This window comes from Rissa tridactyla, chromosome 4 (genome assembly GCF_028500815.1).
Source record: "Rissa tridactyla isolate bRisTri1 chromosome 4, bRisTri1.patW.cur.20221130, whole genome shotgun sequence".
Lineage (NCBI taxonomy): Eukaryota > Metazoa > Chordata > Aves > Charadriiformes > Laridae > Rissa > Rissa tridactyla.
Window position 1 is genome coordinate 23,233,107 of NC_071469.1, and position 23,592 is coordinate 23,256,698.

General features: G+C 39.3%; 1 protein-coding gene and 1 long non-coding RNA gene across 3 annotated transcripts in view; one reads left to right on the forward strand and one right to left on the reverse strand.

Annotated features, from left to right (window-relative positions):
* Positions 1 to 5,305: 5,305 nt before the first annotated feature.
* Positions 5,306 to 23,592, reverse strand: part of SPATA7 (spermatogenesis associated 7) — a 42,444-nt gene continuing 24,157 nt past the window's right edge. For both annotated transcript variants that reach the window (XM_054201621.1, XM_054201622.1), the window contains 8 exons: positions 22,297 to 22,430; positions 12,892 to 13,370; positions 11,719 to 11,785; positions 10,012 to 10,082; positions 9,004 to 9,057; positions 7,590 to 7,667; positions 6,156 to 6,213; positions 5,306 to 5,797 (listed from right to left, as the gene is read on the reverse strand). In XM_054201621.1, the coding sequence (XP_054057596.1) occupies positions 5,306 to 5,797; positions 6,156 to 6,213; positions 7,590 to 7,667; positions 9,004 to 9,057; positions 10,012 to 10,082; positions 11,719 to 11,785; positions 12,892 to 13,370; positions 22,297 to 22,430 (1,433 nt within the window). The remainder of the gene's footprint in view (positions 5,798 to 6,155; positions 6,214 to 7,589; positions 7,668 to 9,003; positions 9,058 to 10,011; positions 10,083 to 11,718; positions 11,786 to 12,891; positions 13,371 to 22,296; positions 22,431 to 23,592) is intronic.
* On the forward strand, positions 5,741 to 14,647 carry LOC128909660 (uncharacterized). Its single transcript, XR_008466433.1, has 2 exons — positions 5,741 to 5,879; positions 14,029 to 14,647. It is a non-coding gene; the product is annotated as an uncharacterized LOC128909660 (long non-coding RNA).

Sequence of the window (23,592 nt, forward strand, 5' to 3'; positions counted from 1 at the left end):
AATCCTTTGACTGGTTGTGACCCATGCTGGTGTGGCTGATTAATTTACCGCTCACCTGTTTGCATATCGCTTGCTTTGCTACTTGGAATAGAAACTGAAGACGGTTGTTTCTGAATGAAGAGGATTTCGCTATTGATAAAGGAAACAGGAAGATTGGACTGCTGGTGGGTATCTGGTTTGGTTGTTTTGGAGGGTGAGAAACTGTTTTTATTTAAGTCACTGGGTGCTGTTCTGTTCCTTACAATCCGTGTCCATACCAGATGTTAGCTCCTGAGTCGTGGGGACAGCGGGACAAGTGCCTGGGAAGCGCCAGGGAGAAAGGCTCTAGAGATAGCCTGGATCCGCAGTGCCCTGCACTTGCTTATCAGTGTGTGCTCCTGCCTTGGGTGGCCAAAAAACTAAAGTGGGATGCTGGGGTTTCCCATAGCTCCCTGCAGTACACCCCAAGTTACAATTTTGTGGGTTTTCCCCTTTTCATTAATTTTTAGGTCTCAAATAGAAACGCTTCAATACAAAGGTGGAAAAATTGAGGAAGCTCTAATGTATCTTTGAAGACCAATGTTAACGAGTGGCATCTAAAGTTCTACTCTGCACCTGTGTTCTACCTGATTATAGGTCTCACCATTTTTTTAAAAGGTGGAATAAATAATGATTTCCCTTTCCCCTTTCCTTTCATCCTACGTTCCCTTTAAAATTCATTTTCCATTGCTATTTGTCCTTCCCCCAGGCTGTGGCCCAGCAATGCCGCCTTTCACTGGTGCTCAGGCACAGAGGAACTGAAGGGTGTTTTTGGGATGGCTTGCTGGTTAGAAGCTGTGCTGTCACTGCATTGAAATAGTCTGCATTAGGTGCTATGAATGAAATTCCAGGACCTAATTTTTATTTATGCTAATGCTTTAGTACTCTTGTTCATACTCCTCGCACAGATCATTGCTGAGAAAAAGGTAGCACTTCTTTCCCCACTGTCTGATGGAGCCATTTCTACTTGAATTATGAAATGTGATCAGTTGAGCTGCATCATTCTACAGCTCCTGTTGCATAGCTATAAATGATGTGAAGGTGTACAGAAACACAGAGAAACAGGACCCCGGAGTCATTCTGCAGCTAAGCCTAAATGAAAAATGTGTAGTTGCCTTAGTCGTGGGGTCGATTGGGGATAAAAGGATAGCTTGCATTCTGCTTGCAGGTTTTTGTCTTCTGGTCAGCCCTAAGACATCTAAGCACCTGTTTCTTTCATCACATTAATCTTTCCGTCAAATGAGCAAAAGCCCCACTTTGCTTTGTAAATAAATGGGATCCTACCTTTGAAAACAAGAGCAGTGATGACAAAACCGGAGGCTTTAAAGATAAGAGACTGGTTTGTTACAGAGCAAAGTAACAACAGCGCGCTTTTGTCCATTTGAAGTAAACATTGATGGTGTTATGCGTGCGCTCATCGCCCTCATAAACAGGGGCAGAAATCAGTCTTTCCAGCGCAGATCACAGCTGCCGACTGCTTCCAAGATCGTTACTTCTGAAGCATGCAGGTTTGTCATGGTGTCGTGACTACCTTGTTCTGCTGTTGCTTGTGCCAAAACCTGAGTATATCACCAAGTAAAAGGCGAAAAAACAAAAAACCAAACCCCAAACAAAAAAACCGCTCAGAAAAAACAACAAAGCTTGCTTTTATTTGTCTTATCAGTGATAAGATTAAGTGGGTCAGGCTTGCATATCGAGTTGCTTAAACAACTTCTGCTTGAAGCACCACCTTAAAGTAAGTGTGAATAATAGGGAGAACGTTTTAAGCCCTGGATAGCCTGAATATAGCCTGAATAGCTTTTGGATCCGTAGATAAACTAATTGATTTTATATAAATAACATTTCTTTAGAATGTTTTTTCCCCACTAGCTGGTGGGATTGGCTGTTCAATGAGAAACCAGTTCCTCGGACTGGGCTGACCACTCCAGCTGCAAGGATGGTGGAGTGTGTGATCTTCCAGTTTTTTACTAGAAACTTCACTCTGGATACAAGAAATGTTCACATGGTTGAAGCAGAAAGATGCTTTCTTTGTGAAAGGTCTGCTTTAATGAATCCATCTACTCTTTTAAGTTCCATCTACCTACAAAAAATATCCTTGATGTTCAGACAGCTCATCAACAGAAAATATGGTCAAGGAACTTTTCTTGTTTATTTTCGTGTTACTCATGCTACAGGAAGTGAGTGTGTCATTGTTTGCACTTCTCTGAGGTGACGTCATGACCACTTTCACTGCTATGGTGTTTATTTTTTTTTTTTATTTGTGGAATTTAAATGTGAAATTCTTGTTAATCTTTAATCAGACTCCTGTTGACCACAAGCTAAAGCTTGATGAGTGATCTTTTTTATGACAAGCAAGTTATACAAGTGTAGTGATAGGTAGGGAAAAAAACCCTGAATTCCGTTATTGACCAAGATCGGAGAACTCAGAATGGAGGGCACCAAGAGCGAGTGAAGTCCTGGCTGAGCAGCAAACAGCCTTTATACTTGATTCGTCTGACCACGCTCTTTAGTTTTCAAACCAGTCCCTCTGTGTTAAAATTATTCAGAAACATCTTGCCATTCAGCGCTGTGGGGTAAGGAACAGAGAGGGAGGTTGCTTGGGGATGGGAGACATCCACGTTTGTCTTTGTGATGGAGGACAAACCACCCCTGCACCATGCTGCATCAGTCCGGTGGGTGTTTGTCTTTCCAACAAGACAAGTGCTGATGGAGGGATGCAAAATCCTCACGTTATCTTACCTACTTCTCAGTGAGCCAGAGCCCACCAGCTGCGGGCCAGGTTTGCAGGCCAGCCAGTCGAGCGCAGCAGATGAAAGGCTCGTGCCCATCCGCACAGCTGCGTGTGTGCGGCTGAAATAAACCCGGGTCTGCTCTCGTTGTCAGCAAGTCTAATTTATTATTGTGGCAGAAGCAGCCAGGAAAGTGCCTTTCGTTTTTGGGGGAATTGCAATGCAGTGCCAGAAACGTTGCTTTTGTTTAATTGGCTTTCTCTAGAGTTTTTTTAAAATTCCCACCCTGCTTCTGCCCCCACCCCCCCCCCCCCCCAAAAAAAAAAAAGTTTATGCTTCACAAGTGAATCTGTGGTCTATGTCTAGTGAAGCTACTTCTAGCTGCAATCGGTCATCTAGCTTACGGAATCACTAGTTTTTGGTAGACACTCATGAGCCACGGGGGAGGCAGGGGGGAGCACTTGTATGTGTGAACCGTGTCCTGGTTTGACGTAAAACAGAACCAACTTTCTTTTCAGTAATTTTACTTTTCAGTTAAGTCTCTTCTAACTGACTGCACGCTCTGAAATTAACGGCATATTTTTAAGACTGTAGTCCACTCCCCGAGTGATAAGGCCTGATTGCTTATAAATTGTAAAAGGAATGGTACACAGAGAGGCTCCTGCTGATACTTACTGCTATAACAACCCAGGTCAGCTCGCTTGGCTACGTGCCCTGGTGGAGGGCTGGAGGCAGAAAACCTGCATCACGCTCAGTATAAAAGCTGAGGGATCAAAGGGGTCAGGCTCGCTCTTTCTTCAATGGCCGGCGTCCGAGGAGGGCTCTGTTCGCCTGCCTCTGATCCCAATCCAGGCATTCTTGAATCCAGATCTGGAATCCAGTTCCCGTCTATCGCTGAGTCCAGTCTGGGACTTTCCCAGTGTGTGATCGTCATCCTGGGAGCTCAATATGGTTTTGTATGTATTGTATAGATATCATTATTTTCTTTGTTAATATTATTTTCTTTTTATTATTAAAGTAGTTTTAATTTTCTTTTCAATCGGTAAGTCTCTCTCCCTTTTTTTCTCACCCTTCTCTTCTGGGAAAGGAGAGAGAGAAAGAGAAAGACAGTATCTGTTGTTTGGTTAGTGGCCAGCGCAGCCCCAACCATGACAAACTGCAACCACTTGGGTTTGTCCTTGGAGGAAGCAGATTTAGGCCAGCCCTAAGCGCTATTTGGGGACAGGGTTTATCTGCTTCCTCAGGCTTCTTACAGTTCCTCACCTACAGCAAGACAATACAACTTCCTGGCACTTCCTCAGAACCTCATGGTGAGCTCGTTCTGCAGTAACGTGGATGCCAGGTAATAGCTGTACTGATTACACACAGAAATTTGGGCTGATTTTGCATAGGTTAACGTCAATGTAAACTCTAATCATAAAATAGACCACCTTTTCTCCATTTGCTGTACGAGATGCCTGATGGGTCTTCTACTAGTCTTAGGTACTGACTGATGACTAACTCGATGTTTTTTCAAAACTAAAGCTTGATGCATAACACTATGCCAAGGTTGTCATTAGTGCAAGAAATTGAACCGTGTATTTTAGTGTTGCGCAGGTTGAAAATTGCTGCAGTCTTCGCTTTCCAGAAACATCAGCTGAATCATGGACAACTAGGATTAAATAGCTCAAGAGCTGCCATATGCAGTAGCTAGAGATAAATGTCCTTTTCAGGCAGGAAAGCTGATGGGAGGTGAGGCAAAGACTGAGCGCAGCCGGTGCTGCAAAACGGCTCTTTATTCCCCTTGGTACAAGGAATAAGATGAATCGAATTCACGGCTGAGGAAGGAATTCACGGCTGAAGGAACGAGGGCTGAAGAAGGAATGATCATCTACCCCCACCAAAAGAAATTCTTATGTTCGGAAAGTTGCCTGTCCACACTCATTCCTTTAGGTAATGCAAGGAAAAGGTATGTTTCTTATCTTCTCCAGATATTGTAAAAGCAAAAAAAAGTTGATTGTATGAACTTCATGCCTCAATGGGATTTAACATCAAAAAATGGACGGAACGTTCGGAGAGGAAAAAAATGCCGCCTTCTTCCGGGATGGACAAACAGTTCCATCCCTGCCCTGCAGGTATGTAATATACCATGTTTTGGTGTGGATAAATTGAATTCTTGCAGACTAAAAAGATCTCGGATCTTTATAGCAGGACCACAGCTGCACTAGCAATGTGTTACCAATTGATTTATTTATTATAAATAAAAAACAATAAATATTTTGTAACATGCTATTACAGCTTTCTAAAAATATATATCTATTTCAATATTCTCAAAAGTTAGTCCTGAGTTATACAATTATAGACAAAATATACAAAATTTGATAACCAAAACTACCCCTTACAGTCTACATTACAACAGATATTAATTAATGCCTAATTAATAAATACCCTGCTAGAAAGACTTTAGCAGTGTTTTAACAGAAATAAACTGAAAATAAATAATTTACTACTATTTAACAAGTGGCAGTTCTCCACAGAACTAGCTCCATCCCTCTTCAACAGCTATATTTTGGCTACTGTTAGGAATAGTCGTGTGAGATCTGAAGGGCCTCTGCAAAGGTTTCTTCAAGATCATCAAGTTCCCTGTTGGTTTCCAAATCAGTGTCACAAGTAATCAAATGTAAAGTTGCCCCACATGAGGGTGAAGTGTCTGGCTCTTCTTCAGCTTCCACACAAGGGTGAGACTCTGTCCCAGCATCCACCATTTTAGCGACATCTTCTGAAAAGTCATCCTTGTTCTGTGTCTCCTTTGAACTTCCCCTGCATACTGGTGATTCACGTTTGTTTGGTTCCTTTAACGATAATTCCATGGTCCCAAAGAATTCTTCACTTTTTGTAGGTTTTCTTTGCCTCTGACTTTTACTGGTAAACTCAAGCTCTTCCATCGCGTCAAACTCTTGCAGATCCAGTGAGTCGAAGGCTCCCCAGCCTGGGTGGATTTGCTCTGCACCACTGCCCGCGTTGCAGCCCAGGTCTGCTTTCAGCACATCCAACAAGTGGCGCATCTTGCTCTAGGGGATGAAGAAAAAAAGGGGTGACACTTCTCCAGTCGCGTGGCCCCCATCTGCCCAGAACTCAGGGCTTAACTCTGAGGTAAGGAAAGGCAGGCTGCTTACAATCGAGTGACTAAATTATACAGCGAGTGTCACCACACTGAACTGACTACTGTCCCTCTTTTGTGACTGTGCCTGTGACTCACGCATCACGGTAGGTCAGGAGTCTGCAAATCTCATTTACAGAGAGCGCTGCTCCCCGGTGAGCATTCCGGTTACCTTTACCAGCAAATACGCCAGCGCATTTCCACTGTACCTTGGAAACGCCGCTGAAGCCCCCTGCAGAGAGGGAGGCAGCTACGGGGGCAGCACCTACCTCATCCAAACGGGTCTTATTTTCTTGAATATGACACTCAAACAGTTCTTCCAGAACTCTACAAATGAACAATTAAATGAATTAAAAGGAAGAAAACCAACGTTTAACAGATCTACACAAACGAATGACCTCAGATTTTTAGTTTCATTTCTTAGCTGAAATGGGACCACTAAGGCTGTTTCCCGCTGGCCGTGTGCTCAGCAGGCAGACCCACGGTAGCCATGGGATGATTTGTAGCGTGTTTGGTCGGTTGGGTCTGGACGGTGGGAAAACCCAACGATCCAGTGGTGGCATGCTGAAGTATCCAAAATCTCTCAGGTGCACCACAGTGGCTGAGATACACAAGTGTAAATAAAGGGAAGGAATAAAATCCAGCTTCAGAAAAAAATCCAGAGAAAAATCCTCAGTCCCAACCAAGAGCTCTCTCCCATTGCTTAATCAGGATGAGAAAAAAATTCAGGACAGAAGTGTTTTGTGACAACTAAGGTACACAGTCATTGGAACAAATTTCCAGAAGGTCAAGTGAATTTAATCTCGTTTACAACAGAAATTGTTAAAAAAAAAAAAAAATAATGCAAGAAGGGTTTTAAGGGAAGACAACCTTATTGTAAAAAAAGAACCAGAGGGAGACTGCTCTTGAAACTTCTCAAAGATTAATTTTTGGATTCAGTGTATTTAACATTCTCATTGATAGCCGACATGGGAAACAAAGTGAGAGTGCACAGAATAGAAAAACAGCTGGGAACATTATCAATCCAGAAGAAGATCAGAATATTATGCTGAAATTAGACTGCCCTGAAAATGGAATTACAAAAATGGGTTAAAATTCTGTATCAGAAACAGTGCAGGATTTTTTTTGCTATAAACTTGATAGTTCTTTATCCAAAGGAACTGATGTGGAAAAGAATTTGGGAGTAGTACTCAAATACATGAATTGTATCATAACTTAGCGTTTAATTATTGAAAAAAACCTGATTTGGCAGCTGGTGAGCCCTTATCTGAAACAGTCTGTAATCCTGATAACCCACCTTGAAGACTGAATTCATATTAGAACAGGAACAAGGACAGAAGGGAGATGGAGGATCTGTTGTGTGAAAGAGTAGTAACTTGGTTTATTTAGCAAAAAAGATGTTGCAAAATAAAATGATTTCTTCTTAGCATCACTCCACCGAGGGCTGCAGGTCATTTTCTAACAGAAGCTTTATCTCATGGTACAACAGCAGCAGATCAAAGACCCACAGGTCTTCCCTAGTTATCCTTTCTTACATAAAGCAAAAAAGAAAAGGAAACAAAGCAAAAGCAAGAGGTAGCTGTGCAGTATCTGTATATTCTTTCTTACAGGCAAAGAAATGATTATCAAACACTGCTTCCCTTTCTTACAGAGTCCATATTTTTCTGACACGCATTACAAATTTGAAAACAACCGTAACCTACCTGTTAGAAAATAGCCCAAGGCTAAGAATATCATTTGTTACATCTTCAATGAAAGCTAAATATAAAAGCTCCTCTTCTCTGCAGGGAGAATAGAAAACCCAATGTTAAATGTTTTAAAATAGAGACACATATTACACAATGCAGTAGGTCCAATCACCGTTACGGGAAATGCCATTAAGAAGACTGTATAGTTCTTCCCACCAGCTGCTATTTTTCAAAACGGTAATTCTATCAGGAAAAACTGACCCTTTCATTCAATTTGAATAATAATAAAAAACCCTGTGTAAAATATCAGACTTTTAGAAAGGCCACTATGGTGCTCTGTGTTTATGCTAACTTTCTGTTGCGGTATAAATTAGCACAGAGATCCTGAGTGACGAATCAGCAAATCTTGGAAAGCGCTCTGAACCTGCTCTGCACTGAGGAAGAAAGGGGCGCTAACTGGGAAGAAAATGTAAAATTGCAGTTTGATGCTCTGAGTAAAGGCTTCCAAAGGAGCTTCTAGAGAATCTGACCGCAGCTGAAAAGTGCTAGTCCTCAGTGGAAGCTCAGAAAAATCTAAGTGCTTATTTGCCAACCCCCACTCCTTTCAAACAACAACTCTCTGATGTACAAAATCCTTGTTAATGAGAGATGTGGCTTTCACCTCTTTGATTGAATTTCTCTCTGGTTTAATACCTCTTAAAGCCTTGTTGATGCCAGCTGCTCTAAAGGGGAGACTCTCCAAAAGTTTGGAGTTCTGTTTCGAGAACAACAAGAGAGAAAACCCCCAAAGAAAATATTTCAGTGCCGTTTCTCTCTCATAGCATCTTTCTAAATATCCCGAAGTACTCAATCAAGCTCTATCAAACATCCTCCAGTCTTAATAAACAGAAAGTAAAAAATGGGATACATCTTGCATGACTTTCATTATGTAAAATTTTTCATTCAGGTTGAATATTGTCATTTTGGTTCCCTCTATCATCAAGAGAGAAAGGTATCTATAGCTGATCTCTGATACCTATATAACACCCTTAAAGTTAGACAAGAACAAGCCTCTCCTAAAGCACAAAGAATTACACAACTTTCTTAAGGTCGCACAATAAATCACTAGCAGTTTTTCTGATTCTTAGCATATTTCAGAGCAGAAATGTGGTTAAGAATGCCCCTAAACTCAACATTTTACCTTGCCAATGTTTGCTTCAGCCAGATTACAGCCCTAAAAAAAGAAAATCTATAGCCACTGGTTAATGAGTGAAGTCTATCTATCTTCTTTTTTTATTCACATGGAAACTGTTAAGTATTACAAAATTCATAGTCATGTAAATTCAGTTTATTCTGAGTCCTCGTTTACTGATTCGAGTTCATCAGTTTTGAGGAAGGGTTTCTAGCTTAATGATGCAAACTAGCAGAAAGCCAGTTCAAGCATACTTACTCAGTCTCGATAGTCCTCCTTGCTGAAGGCTGCTGAGAATACAACGACGTCTCTCTAATCAGAAAATCAGAGGGGAAGAAAGAGCAGAAAGCAACGTTCTAAAAAAACCCCTTTCTACTACCTTGCATCTTACTTTCTTCTGGAGCCATGCTGTGCCATTATACCACTTCCTCTTGGAAAAAATCCACTAGAACACCCCCAAACCCTGCTCCAGTAGCAAAATCCACTGCTTACGCTGAAGCCTGAAAGACTACGGTTCAAGGGTATTATAACGCCTCACTAGATGCAGAGCTCTAATACCTCAAAAGACCTCAGTGTTACTTCAGATGCTGTACAGACCTCCACTGTCCGTGAGAGTGCTTTTTTTTTTTTACTCCGAGTACAATTGTTACTCAGGTACAAATGCCTTTGTATGAAAAGGCCGGAGAGCAAATCGGCAAGTCAAGCGTGATGCTCAGGTCAGCAATGAGGAGAATCAGCTGTCAGCCCTGGGCTCTGGCCTGATTTCCAACACTGTTCTTCTATCCTAGACAATATTCTGAATCTCAGTGTTACATTTTCAGAAAAAAAAGATGTGGGAAATGCCTTTGGTCTGCAATTCTCACAGATCATAGATTCATAAGGCTGGATGCCTGCAGACCTTTTTTCCTGAAAGGAAATGCCAACTGGAATACCAACCCGCTACGTAGTTGTAGCGCTGTGTAAGAAATACATAGTTTTTAAGCTCTGATGGAGAGAGCTAACAGCTGTATTAACATGTCATCAGTCTCACTCCTGACAAAAATATTCATATATTTCAGAGTTCTCTTTCTTGAATTGGCTTCCCAGTGGAACTTTATCATAAGAAAATAATGAATTTTGAAATTGAGATAGGCCATTGATCTAAAAAAACCAACCAAAAGTCCTGTGAGAAGAGACTTGGTAATGAAGGTTTATGACCTAAGAAGAAGCTGTATAGAAAGCAAGAAGGAATGCTTCAAATATTCCTTCCTGCTGTAAATCAGTCACCTTAGGAAGGAGTACGGAAAAGCAGCTATTTCTCTCTCGGGCTCATCCAAAGTATATCTTCTACCTTCAGCCTACAACACAGAGAGAAGATCTTTATTATCAGTGCAAATACACAGAAAATTTTACCATTAAAATGAACCTAATAACTACCTGTGATTAAGCAGCCCTCCAAATTTTATGTCTTTTCTGAGGAACTGTGGGTAAACTGAGACATATGGCAGAGACTTTGCTTTGACATCCAAAATTTTAGTCGGGGGCAACAGGAGATGCGGAACATTTCTCCCCTGACAAGTACGTTAAAGATGAATCATCTAAATGCCAGAGGGGGTTGATGTCACCAACAGGAGTAAAACTTGGTATGCAAAAACAGGAAACCAGCACCGTAAATCACATCTCTTGAGCTGCCTCCACAAAAACGATGGAAGGTAAAGTTGATGACTGCCTTCATTTTAAATGATAATACCCTGAAAGCACCTCTCTAAAGCTACATGACTTACTGTTGTCACTTTTACAACAGCCAAAGAAAAAGTCAGATATGACAATTTTGAAATGAAATCAGAAGTTCTTCATGGAACTGGAGTGAAGCCTTCTGAATAACCATTTAACCTTTCCTTAACGAGGTCAGCTGCAGCTACAGATCAGTTCAGGTGTAGCCACCCTTCTGTAAAGCTATAACTACACATTCTCTCTCACCCCTCTCCTCCAATGAATAAACCAGAATTATTTGCTTTATTAAGCCAGAGACATGAGGAGTCTGACCCCGGAGCCTCTATCGAGGAAGAAAGTCCACAGTTATTCAAGTACTTCTCTTACGTTTGACAGGGCTCTTTGATTAAGGACTTGCCTGTATAGTGGCTACAAGGTAAAGCACAAAATAAGAACCTAACTTCCGATCGAACTCTTCCATGCAAATATTAGTACAAATTAAGACAAAATAACTTTGTATTTGAAGTCTAAGAAATATTTCAGGTCTTTTGCCTGCTTCCCTCTGCCTCCCAAAGATGCTGGTATTCCATTTCATCTTTAAAACGTAATCATCTTAAATCACTATCCACTAAGGCAATTTCTGAAATACCAAATAACCAAACTACTAAATTAAGCTGTCACAAACACAGAATTAAAATCAAAATGATGGATGCAACGGTGACTCTGTGACTCTGACAAAAAAATACTAGAAGCAGGTAGAATTTGAAATGGTGATTGTTCATTAAAGCATTCCAGATCCATTCAGCAAGACAGAAAGCGAACAGTATCAAGGAAAACTTCACCCCTCGCTGGTTTGGGTGCTTCCTCAGAGGAAGGGATTCCTTGGTTCCAATTATTTTCTCAAGGGCTTTTTGGAATATGCTATCCAATGTAAAAATGAAGAAAAAAGATCCTTGAAAAAAATGTACCTTCTGCTACTGAAAAATAAGGTACCAATTATGTATGTCTTTAATAGGTATTTAAGCGATAGTGCACTTGTAAAAACCGTTGGAAAAAAATTTGTAATATCCTAAGATCTCTTCACGTGCCTCAATATATTTTCTTATTGTTTCCACTCATTCTTTTGAAACTCTCCAGAACTAATTCATCTCACAAAAATAAGGAAAATTAAACTTAAATCAGTTGTATACTGCTGTGGCAGAGGTGCAGTATATACTCCAAAATGATGGTGAAGGGTGTGGTAAGAGTACCCAGATGATTGATAGATGATGGCTGTATTACCTTCAATGTGATCTTCTGCTGTTCACTCACAAATTTTCTCCCAGATGCTTTGTCTGCAGATGGAAAGCTACAAAATTTTGGAATGTATTAGATTTCCAAGAAGGCTACTTTCAAAATATGCAGGATGAGAATACCAGTGCCACTATGGAAATTGCCCATCGATCCGAACAGGATGTAGTATTAAAATGTCGTGGACAGTTTAGAAAATTTCTGCCAGACTTCCATTCACATAGTAAAACTAAGCCGTCGTTCATTTTGAAGGACAACAATGGTCATACATGTGTTATGCAAATCCATTATTTGGCTGCATATTTACAGGGGATAGCTAAACTATCCAAAATAATTGTTCAGGGTTGGGAATGGAGATGGTCCTATACATTAAAAGTGTACCAGAAAAATGTGTGACCCATAAGCCAGAAAATTAATAGTTGCAATATGGAGCCGAAGCTATCCTAATTCCAATCTTATGAAATTCCTACTTTGTTCTAGGACAAAATCAGAGTTAGACATGCAGGCACTGAGGACACAAAAGAGAAAAGATTTCTCTTTATGAGGTAGTATCAGTAAAACCAGAACCAAATTAAAACGGTTTAATTTCCTAAGGAGTTCAATGCAAGAGGATATTAATTTTGTATAAAATATTTCATATAGGATACAGCTGAAGGCATTTAAATTAAAATGATAAAAAGACAATGAAGAGCTGCATTCAAGAGTTAAAAAAAGGAAAGGATCTTTGCATGATGTATTAATTAATGAACTGGAAAGTATGAGACTACAGGGGCAACAGTGGGGAACTACCTGCATGCTTATAGCGGTTAATTCTTTAGAAGACAGAAAGCACAACTACACGCTAGAGAGAGCAAAGAAAAGAGAGAGGGAATGACTATCCCCAGCAGATGTGAGATCCCACGGTTTGGATTTAGTGGCAGTTTGTATCCAATTTGTATAGATGAAACTAGTTGCTCCGGAGAGAAGGCAACAAAATATGTTAGTGAAAAAATGAAAACCACATTCTGTTCCAGCTTTTGCTAAGGCTTATCTAGAATAATTTCAGAATAATTATTCTGGTTTAATACGAATGGAAATGAGAGCAAAACGTGTTGCTTTTATGAAGATAGCGTTACCATAACATCTAAATTCCACAGTTTCAAAATAAAGTTTTAATCTCTGTACCTGATCACATCGGTCTGCGTTTGAGCTTCCACATGCTGCTTGCAGTGATTTTTCCTTCTCCTTCGAGCAGGAGTGTAATACCTGTACTCTGACAGGAAAGATTTAGCATCTGATATTAAGGTGCGTGGAGTAAAAGGTTTTCGGCTACCAGTAAAGAATTCAGAGTGCCTGTCTAGAAGGTCCCCACTGCGTACTTTGGAGTTGCTTCCTTGATGCCTCTGGGAATGACTAGTGCTCACAAAACTATCAGTGGAGCAACTGCATGAAAGTCCAGAGCGTTTTCTTGGTGTACTTGATGTAGTGACACTTGAGTTTGAGTTAGATGCATTAGATGTGTTCCGAGAACTTCTTCTGGCATATCTTACTGGACTGGAGCGAACCAAGCTATGCTCGCCATAAGGAGAGAGCGCTCCTGATAGGTACTGTGCGTGCTGAGCATAGGGGAAGAGACCATCTTTGTCTTCTGCTTCCAAGAAACTCTAGAAAAAATTAAAACAAGATTTGATTGCTTCGCAAGTTACCAGCTTTGCTCAGGTTGCTGCTACTCCCAGCTATTATTGTTACCGCCTTGGAGGTATTTGCTATGTAAAAACTATCCGATTTTGTAAAATCAAACTGGTTTCAGAGCAGCCCCAGATTTTTAACAGATTTTAAAACCTAGTCATTGGAAATAAGAGCGTACTAAGAAAATCGTTTGCTTCAGTAGCAAAACCTTGGTGCTTTGTTACAGAATATCAATGGCTACATCAAACCAAGAGTTTCAATCATTTTAGTCCAAAGGCTCAATACATTTTTATAAGTCAAGGAATTGTTGCATCAAGGCAAATGATTTTATCTGGGTATGCTCGGTTCATACCGCCTGGGCAAGGTAAGGTAGACATTATAATTATCCTGCTGACTAGTTCATAGTATGTATTCTCTTCAAGTGTGGAGTTGTTGCCTTTCTCCCCAGATCCTATTGGCTTCAAATCCTATCACACACCAGCTCTCTTTATAAGGTGTATATTCTGTAAGGGGCACCACGTGCTGATTCAAATTGGACCAACGTGGTAACCACTATAATGTGCTTTAAGACACGGAATAAGAAAACTGTAACCAGCTGTTCCTTCCCTCTGTGCCCCTGTTCTTCCTGTACAGGCCATAAAGCTCTGCAGTGACAAAAGGGAGAAAGGAAAGTTGATTTCCATATGCATTCCATTCATCTCTTCTTTACGCTTCTATCAAACAAGCAAAAGCTATTAAGTAGAAGCATTATGTTATTGAAGTTGCTGAAAACCTGAGAAAGAGTGGATCCAGTGTGATGCGACTTAAAAGATATTCTGCATTATGCATTTATTTATCACATACTACCCTAACTGCCAACTGAAAAGATTCACAAGATTCACCCAGCAGCCCGTCCTGATCTTCTAATTAATCCACGTGGAAATTATTTTGAGAGACTGAGGCATGGATTCAGTGGATTTCCAGTGGTGCTTCCTTGCCTAAGCACAATATAAACCTGGAGAAAATCCTCAAGAACGCTTCACTTTTTGAAAATAATCAGATGATTAAGAATGTGGATCGAAGGCTGGATGTGTAATTTTCCCCACCAGCAAGTGACAATGGGCTGAATGCCAACAAAAGCAGCAAAATCAACTGTAAAATAAAGTACCTGTGGGAATTCTGCAAGATAATCAATGCTTGTGAGACTTGTGAAGTCTCCTACTGGGGAAGGTGAAGAGGGGAAAAAAAATAATAAAAATCTGGAAATCCTTTACATTTGTTGAAAATTCATGACACTGAACCCTGGTATAGGATAGTAATACATTACTAGCAAGGTGACAGTATATAGTATATTAACCTATGTAATTCATAGTACAGATTGTAGATATACACAGATTTTGTGTTCTATCATTCAATTCCTAAAAAAAGGTGTTCTTAAGAGTTCTAAACAATATGAATTCTACTGTATAAATGTTGCATTTTCTCATAACGCTGCTACTGTTACTGCTTTGAATCTACACCATTCAATATTTTCCTTTCAGAACTGCTTGATATTTTAAATTAAAACTTAATACAATTAATATACATTTTGTGGCATGCAGTAAATGCTATTTAGAGGATTAAAAAATGCAGGTAGTTTACCATCAAAATTAAGTCACTGAACACACTGCTGTCATATCATGTATTTCCTTCACAGCAATTCCACATAATTTTCTCCCAAATCAGTAAGACCTATCTATGCTATTCCAGTAACTCAAAATGTTTATAGCTGCTGATGCCTAATGGGAAGGTATTTTTTTCAGTTAGCTGAGCCAAAATAAGCCCTTCTTGATGGTGTCTCATGTGAGACAACTTTATTTTACTACTACAGCATAATTAAATGCTGAACTGATAACATGCAGTAACAATACCAAACAAATGCCTGTGTTAGCAAGCAGTATAATAAGGCTTACCAGCGTGATTGTTTGCATATAAAGTAGTTGCAACGGTAGCTCAGCACTATAGAAAACAGATAAGACTGGAAAGTTTCAGAATCCACCTATACAGATGTTTTGAAAAGCTATTTCCATACCCTTCAGCGTGTATTATAAACAGCTTAATTTTTCTTGTATGCTTTTTACTCTCAGTGATTAAAACAGTCTGTGGAGCTGCGATATAAATCAGACTGTAGAAGCATTTGTGAACACATGATGAGTGCTGCCTCGCAATATACAAAATAATAAATAAAAAAAGATATTGTTATGAGCCAACTACACAACTCATCGAAGCCACATGTTCTATTCTGTAGATGCAGACAAGTTGATCCTACAACAAGAAAAAGGGACGGGGTAAATATGGCAATATCCTAAATTTAAGCATTCCTTATTTACGGGGAAGCTTGGGGAAGTTCTTTTCTTCTCGTTCTTATGCGTATCATAAGCAAAACAGACCAAGCAGCTAAGATAGTGACTAGACAGAACTGCAAAGTAAAGCCGTATCTGTGTCAGTCTTGAGATGTATTGAGAAAGAAGAATGTCTTTTGAAGGCCTTATCCTGGGGTAAACCTTTACTGCCCAAACAGGTGGGCAGTTCAGCCTTCAGATACACAAAGAAAAGATGTCAGGAACAAGGAACTATGTTGGTGACTTCAAAAAGATTTTAAGGAGTGTCAGAGAATGCTGTTTGTTTGGAATTTGTCACTAAGCTTTCATAAAATTATTTGTACACCTGCGTTGGTATAGGCAAGTTAACTGTAAACAACTACGTTAATTTTCTTCTCTAATCTGTATCTATAAAAACACCAGATGTTTAGATGGAAAAACAAAAGCAGACAAAAACATGCCTAAAATATGCAGTAACCCACTGATGGAAAGATTTTTAGCTCTATTCTTCATAAACAATTAAAAAAAAAAACAACCCATGGAAATACCATAGGTTTGGACATAAGCACTATGAAGAACTATAACTAATGTAACTTGGAGTCAAGAATCTTGACATCTATCTTGCTTACCAATATATGTTCCTATTCTATTCATTCAACCAAATGTAATTTGTTTTGAAAGATAAATTTACTTAATTATATATTTCATTAATAATAACCCCCTTAAAAAGGTTTCATAAATTACATATTTATACTTCAATTTTGTTAGTCATAAAACTGTGGGAAATGGAACATTACTTGCAGAAAAGTTGTATACAGGGGACCCCTGAATCTTCATGGGGTCTGTGGAAGAGAAATTTCAGTAAAAACAGATCAAAGCATACGGCTGTCATCTGACGGGCAAGAGAAGTAACACAGAGAAAGAACCCAGATTTCTCTCTAAGTTACTTTTACATTCTAAAAGAAGTTTACTTCTCAACTCAAAAGCTGCTTAGGTATCAGCTGCCTTATAAAAACCAAGCTTTGAAAAGAAAGCTTGGTAAATCTATTTTTATGTAAAAGGTCCAAAGGCACCTCTCACTGCGGTCAGTGAAGTTACACCAAGATGAATTTAAGTCTTGAAATTAACTTGCTCTTATATGAAAAGGTCTTCCAATAGAATAGTTCATCTACCATTGTCAAACGAGATCACAGAGACACTTATGAACTGCGCTGTCAAGATACGGAAGCTGCAGTTTTGTAATAAATGAGCATCTGATTCTTTTAACTTGAGACAGCCCAATTTATAAAGCTGCTTTAATAGTGCTGTAAGTGGGCAGAGCGCCTGCCCTCCCCTACCCGCACAGAGGAGAGGTCTCCTGTGACAAGTGACAAGCTGCCTTTACAGGTCCCGCTCTCATAACCCCCTTGTATGGCACCTGTTCATTTCATTACACACTTCGATAATCAGTCAAGAATTGAGAAAGGCAAGAGAGAAATTCACACAAATAAGTGAACAAATAAGAGCTGTATGAATATAATCACTGGGCATGCTGGCATCAATAATAATAATTTTTCTCTTTCAAAATTATGTTCCTGTTACATTCTTTCCTGCCATGTGCGTGTGTGTGGTATTCAATTGTATAATATGGTATGCTCCTACTTTCATCAAATACCGTGATGTTATTAATAAGGGTTATTACTGAATGTGCGTATGGAAATGTATTAATTCAAGCAACCAGCGTGAGAGGTGATAGTCACTATGAAGCCTGAAGGGAAATCTGTACTGAACATTCCCAATGAACACATCTTTCTTGATGCTCAGAAGATTCTTCTGCTTTCTTTAGTCACTTAAATCTCTCATGCTGACAGAACGAATTCAAGCACGATACATCTTCAGACTGTTAATATCATAACAGTATAATAAATCTTTGAATATAAAGCATTGGAGTAGGCAATTCACGTAGCCATGCATGTGTGCTGCATAAAAAATTAATAGGAGAGATTTGAAACAGTTAATGGTGTTTCCTAATCTATACTTCATATGCACAAGCAGACGGTCATAACCATCATTCTTAAGAAATCAAAAAAACTCAAGAAACAGGCTGAAAGAGATCTTGAAATGTCAAGGCAATGGCAACCATGCTTCAAAAGGTTAAAAGAGAAATATTTTTTTTCTCCAACTGACGTTTGGCATGGATTAATTTCTTCAAAAAATTTCCTTAGCAGCCAGAAATGCCTATTAATAGGATTATCTGAACAGGGGATATGAAATACCAAGTCTTGCTCAAATCAGAGATTTTACTCACGGCCAGTTCCATTCGCTTCAGAGATAACTTACGTTGAGCTTCATGTGGTTGGATCTGCTGAATCACTCACACAAATGTTTAAAAACCCAAATCAGCTTTGTACAGAAAAATAAAAATTAAAAATCTAGAGATTTCACTCGGATACAGCTTTCCATCCCTGGCAGCAGTTGGAAAGACTACATAGTAATGGCACTCTATGCATAGATGTCACAGTATTTTCCAGACCGTGCCAAACAGCCTTTTCTATTGTGAGAAAACTTAAGAGTAATTCATTAAAGAAGGAGTATATGTAACTAATTTGCTGACAGATAAATGAGCGGATACCACGAATGTGCTGCTTATCCATCCTCAAGCTTTCCAGTCTAAATAAGCCTCTAAATACTCTTAAAAAATATGCTTAAAAACTATGTATTCGCAAAGACACACAAACACAAAGCTAGCGTCCCCTTCAGCATCCGTATCTGTAGTTTATAATCCTATTTTGATTAAGTTTTACACAAGGTGTCAACCATCGTTATTACACTACATGGAAAGAAAGGAGCAGAAGAGAAGTACAGCTGTGTCCCCAGGACATCTTATGCTTTCCCTGTCCCTCTACTTAACTGTGAGAGATAAACCACTGTCCTCAAAGTAATTCAGTTGTAGCGATCCCATCCAAAGGCTGCTCTGTCATGCCATTTGAAAATGTGTGTGCTCTTTAGGTCTTCTGCTCAAAGTAGAGAAATGCATGATCCTCTTACACCATAAACAGCTATCACATCTTAACCCCCTGGCTGTAGATGGAATACGTCCATCTCTGTGACCAAAAGGGCTCCAGGGAGACTTCATAGCAGCCTTCCAGTACCTAAAGATGGCCTACAGGAAGGATGGGAGGAACTCTTTATCAGGGAGTGTAATGATAGGATGAGGGGTAACGGTTTTAAACTGAAGGAGGGTAGATTCAGATTGGATATTAGAAAGAAATTTTTTACTATGAGGATGGTGAGACACTGGAACAGGTTGCCCAGGGAGATTGTGGATGCCCCATCCCTGGAAGTGTTCAAGGCCAGGCTGGATGGGGCTTTGATCAGCCTGGTCTAGTGGGAGGTGTCCCTGCCCAGGGCAGGGGGGTTGGAACTAGGTGATCTTTAAGGTCCCTTCCAACCCAAACCATTCTATGATTCTATGAAAATACTCTCTTTGATAAAAATCACTGATGATTTCAAGAAGTCAGTAACGAAATCTATGTAACCACAACAGAAATAACTTTCTCAGTTCATTACATATCGTAGCAGATTCTCACATTAGAGTAACTTTTAAGTTTATAACTAGATATAACAGATAAAGAATTAACTGTTCTTGTGCATTTAAACCCTTGTAAAAAACAGTCAAAGAGCAGGCCACTCCGGTTCGAGACACATTATAGCTGTTCAGTTTCACAGTCATAAATAAAATACACTGACTAAATCACAGAGCTTTTAATAAACGTATAACATGTATTATATAGTTTAGATGAACTATTTTTACTTCTTTTTGGTTTTACCATGCACAAAGCACAGTCTCAATTGAAAACAGTTTCTGGGCTCCATTGCAGCATTAAATAATAATAAATGCAGCTATGTGAAAAATTAAAATGATGATATAAAGGCACCAGAGTTACCAGAATGCATAAAAAGTGAATGCTAATGAATGAAGCCTTTTGAAAACAGAAAGTCAGATGCATACATCAAAGCTGTTTAGCATGTATTTAGCCTATAATCTAGCCAGGCATTGACCTTGTCAGAGTTACAAGGGTTATTATATTTTTATATACATATATATGTATGCATGTTACTCTTAAATTGATACACATTTTAGAAGAGCCACATTTTATTAGGCAAGAAATTATGCATTATGAAAGTAATTTCTTTAACCTTTGCATTCTTACATTTAAATGTAACAGTGGCAAAGCCAGGAGAATTCCACTTGTCTCTTTTTCTTACATTCCTCCTATAATGTTCTAAGATGCTTCTTAAGCACAGGACTACATTCTACTCTTGCCATTACCTCCTTGGAAACCTGGAGTATTCCAAGGTTGACTGCTTCAAGTTTGCGCTGAATCCCAATCCCAACCCAGGAATATTCTAATTCCACAAAACAATTTTTGGAGCAGTTCCACAAAAAGAGGATGTATGATCAGCTTTCTCCTGATGGCAACAGTGACAGCAATAATATGATTACTGTGCGGCAAAAATCCTCTACATTATCACATGCTTTAATAGGCATCCTTAGAATTTGTTTTCCAACTGTCATCCATTGATACATCCTGATGGCTAAAGAAATACAATTAGAATGGCTAACTCATCCTCACACGGCGTTAGAGGACAGCTAATCATTGGAGTAGAAGAATCCTCCCTCGGTGCATAAACAAGCATAGGAAATCAATGTCTATTTTGGCAAATGAAGTAAAGTTTAAATAGGGTTGCATTTTTAGCACAAAAATATGACAGACCAATTACTTCCACTGCCCACCCTTCTACCAGAAGGCTCACTTCCAGATTTTCACTTCTTACTGACTCACTGGTGCTCTTGTTTATACTACAGTGAAACATATTTTAGAAGTCCAGCAGTCAATGATTCGATTAACAAAGTGCCAAATAGTATTTTAGTGAAGATTACTCTTCGCATTTGTAAAGTTTTAAAAAAAAGCCTTAGTGGCAAAAAAGTATTATATCCAAAAATTACTTTTTATGTGTGGTTAAACGTTAATTCAGCATGTCTCCCAACATCGCTTTCTAAAATATACTTTTCAGTTAATAACTTGAAATTCAGACTCAGTTTGTTGCGTTACACCCTGAGGCTAGCAAGCATAAGGAAAGCTGCTGTTTCTGCTGGCATGATGAAGGCTACAGGACAAATGGCGGTGGGAAAGCACCTGTAAGTAATTAGAAGAACTGAGACAGATATTACTTTAGAAAAACCTTGTTTTGCAAAAGATTAAAACAAAGGAAAAAGTGAGAGTCTGTTATAACGCTATATTAAAGACCACAAGTGAATCCTTTCATTTTAAAACTGAGATTTTATGCAGTAATTAGAGATACTTTTTAAGCACACTTTACTTGGTTTTGCAATGAAATGATTTAAGGAACTTCTTAAGAAAAAAAAACTTCTTTATGGTGAGGGTGACAGAGCACTGGAACAGGCTGCCCAGGGAGGTTGCGGAGTCCCCTTCTCTGGAGACTTTCAAGACCCGCCTGGGTCCTGAGTAATGTGCTCCAGGCAATCCTGCTTTAGCAGGGGAGACGGACTAGATGATCTCTAGAGGCCCCTTCCAACTCTGAAATTCTGTGATTCTCCTGCCCCCACTTTGCAGAAAATAACACGGAAGGACAAAAATGGTATTAATAAAAAATAAAATTTGGATGTTAAATATGACATTTCCTCCCTTTTCTTATGCATGCCTGCACTTTCATCCTTAACTAAGTGCCATGTACTGAATTTCAAAGCGTTATTTCTCTGCACGGCAATAAGGTCACACTCAAGACTGCCTGCTGCAAAAACCAGTCACACAGAAAGAAATTAATGGTGAGTTTTCTGCACTACTTGGAAACGTCCTCCAGCCCTATATATATTTAAACAACATATGATGCATTTGCTGTTAAAATCAACAGAGTTAAAACATAATTTTGTTTTAAGTTGCAATTGCTCCTTTACCGTGACGAACAAGAGAATGTCATTTATTAGGCTATTTATTTATTATTTGGAAATATACACCACATATCTGATTGGAATGCCATCCAAAATAGGTGAACCTATGTATATAAACAGAAAAGCACTTATTTAGACAGCTTAAGTAGTATTTTCATATTCAATAACTGCAATTTGAGCATGCAGTATATTGTTAGATATGAAATGTATTTCCAAAGCAGGACTTCCATGATAAAAAAACCACAGAAGATACTCAGTTCTTCTGCCAGGAAGGTTAGTGGTAACTAGAGTTCTGCCTTAGGAAATAGTAGAAAGCTCTGGAATGACAGAGAGGACATGGGAATTTCAACTGAGATGAAAGTGAGAAAATTCATGCGTAACTAGAGCGTGGATTTACCACAAGCACTACTCATCCAGGTACCTGCCGTCTTTGTCAGAAGGCTGAGATGTGCATTTGGTGTTGGGCACATGCCAGGAAGACCCTGGTCTATTTTCTGCTGCTTGAAATATGCCAGTCCTCCCTCTAGAGCTGCTGCACAGCAGCGATCAGCTGTTATTACGGGAGGCATGAAGACTGTGATATCTACTAAACAAAATTAAAATATCTACCTTTCCAAAAGAGGATGGCAGCAGCCTTCCACTCTCTCTTGAGCTGGATCGGGAGGCAGTTTTACCAACACTCATTTCCTCTTCACACCTGGCTATCTTCTTTTTCAGTCTCTCTCTTCTTTGCTGGTCAGCAACTTAGAAAAGAGACAAAGTTTGTCAGATCCAAACTGAAATCTTATTCTTTTTTTGTCCTAAGTGATTTGAAAATGTCACAGGGGTTTCCAATCGCTCAGCAAAGTCAGAGAGCAATTATGAAAAATTAACCTCTATTCTTAGAAAAAAATATTAGAATATGCTGGTAGCTAAAACTGTACCTTAGCTGAAGCTGTACCTTAGCTTCCCTGAAGTATTCTCGGCTCCCACAACTAATGCAACACTACACAAGAATTCCAAGATCACTACTGCTAACAGAGCACTCTGCTCAAAAACTCACAAGTGTGCTCTCAGATTTTTATGGATGGAACTCCTTTGATGTACCCTCACCCAGTATTTCAGCAAAATTCAACGTGTTTACTGACAGTAAATTGGACATGTAAAAAATCCATGCTTGAACTATGTAAAAATAGAGAGTAGTCTCCCAAGCGCAGAAATCCATGGCAAAACAGCACCTTCCTACCAAGAACATAAATGATGAAGGCAAACACAGTGAAAGGGCCACTGCCACAGCAAGAGGGAGAAATGTTATCCGTCTGCACCGCTCTGCAGTTCAAGACCTTGTTCAGTGTTCCTGTAGCACAGAAGATGAGCGAAGTATCTGCCATCAAACAAAGCGAAGAGCATGAAAGATGGGTAAATTTTCTGTGTTCAAGTGTGCTATCAGTCACCTCCATCTGCTACCTTGCATAATACAGCCCCCAGGTGCCACAGATGAAGTTCACAAAGTTGAAAAAGCCAAACGAGGCTGATGAAAAACATTAATAATTTAATTTCCAAATGTGAATGAAGAGGTTTTATATAAGCAATCATACTTTTTGAAGTCTATATACGCAACAAAACCTGTTTTAACTCTTCACTACATTTCTCACTCACTTAACGCAGACCTAAGCGTATGTATGGTTTGTTTGACACAGACAGAAAGGCCTTTGCGGATTTCTTCTTCAGTTTCATAACGTATTTATATCACACTCTGGTAAACCCCAGTCTTCACACACACTACTATACTTAACACATGGAAATGTAAATAACTTTGTGGATTGGTATGGTACATTCTTCCAGACAGCTGAGAACTACAGCAATCTGAGGACATTTAATCAACCTTTAAAATACATTCATCTGTGTACATTAACCCTCCAGACA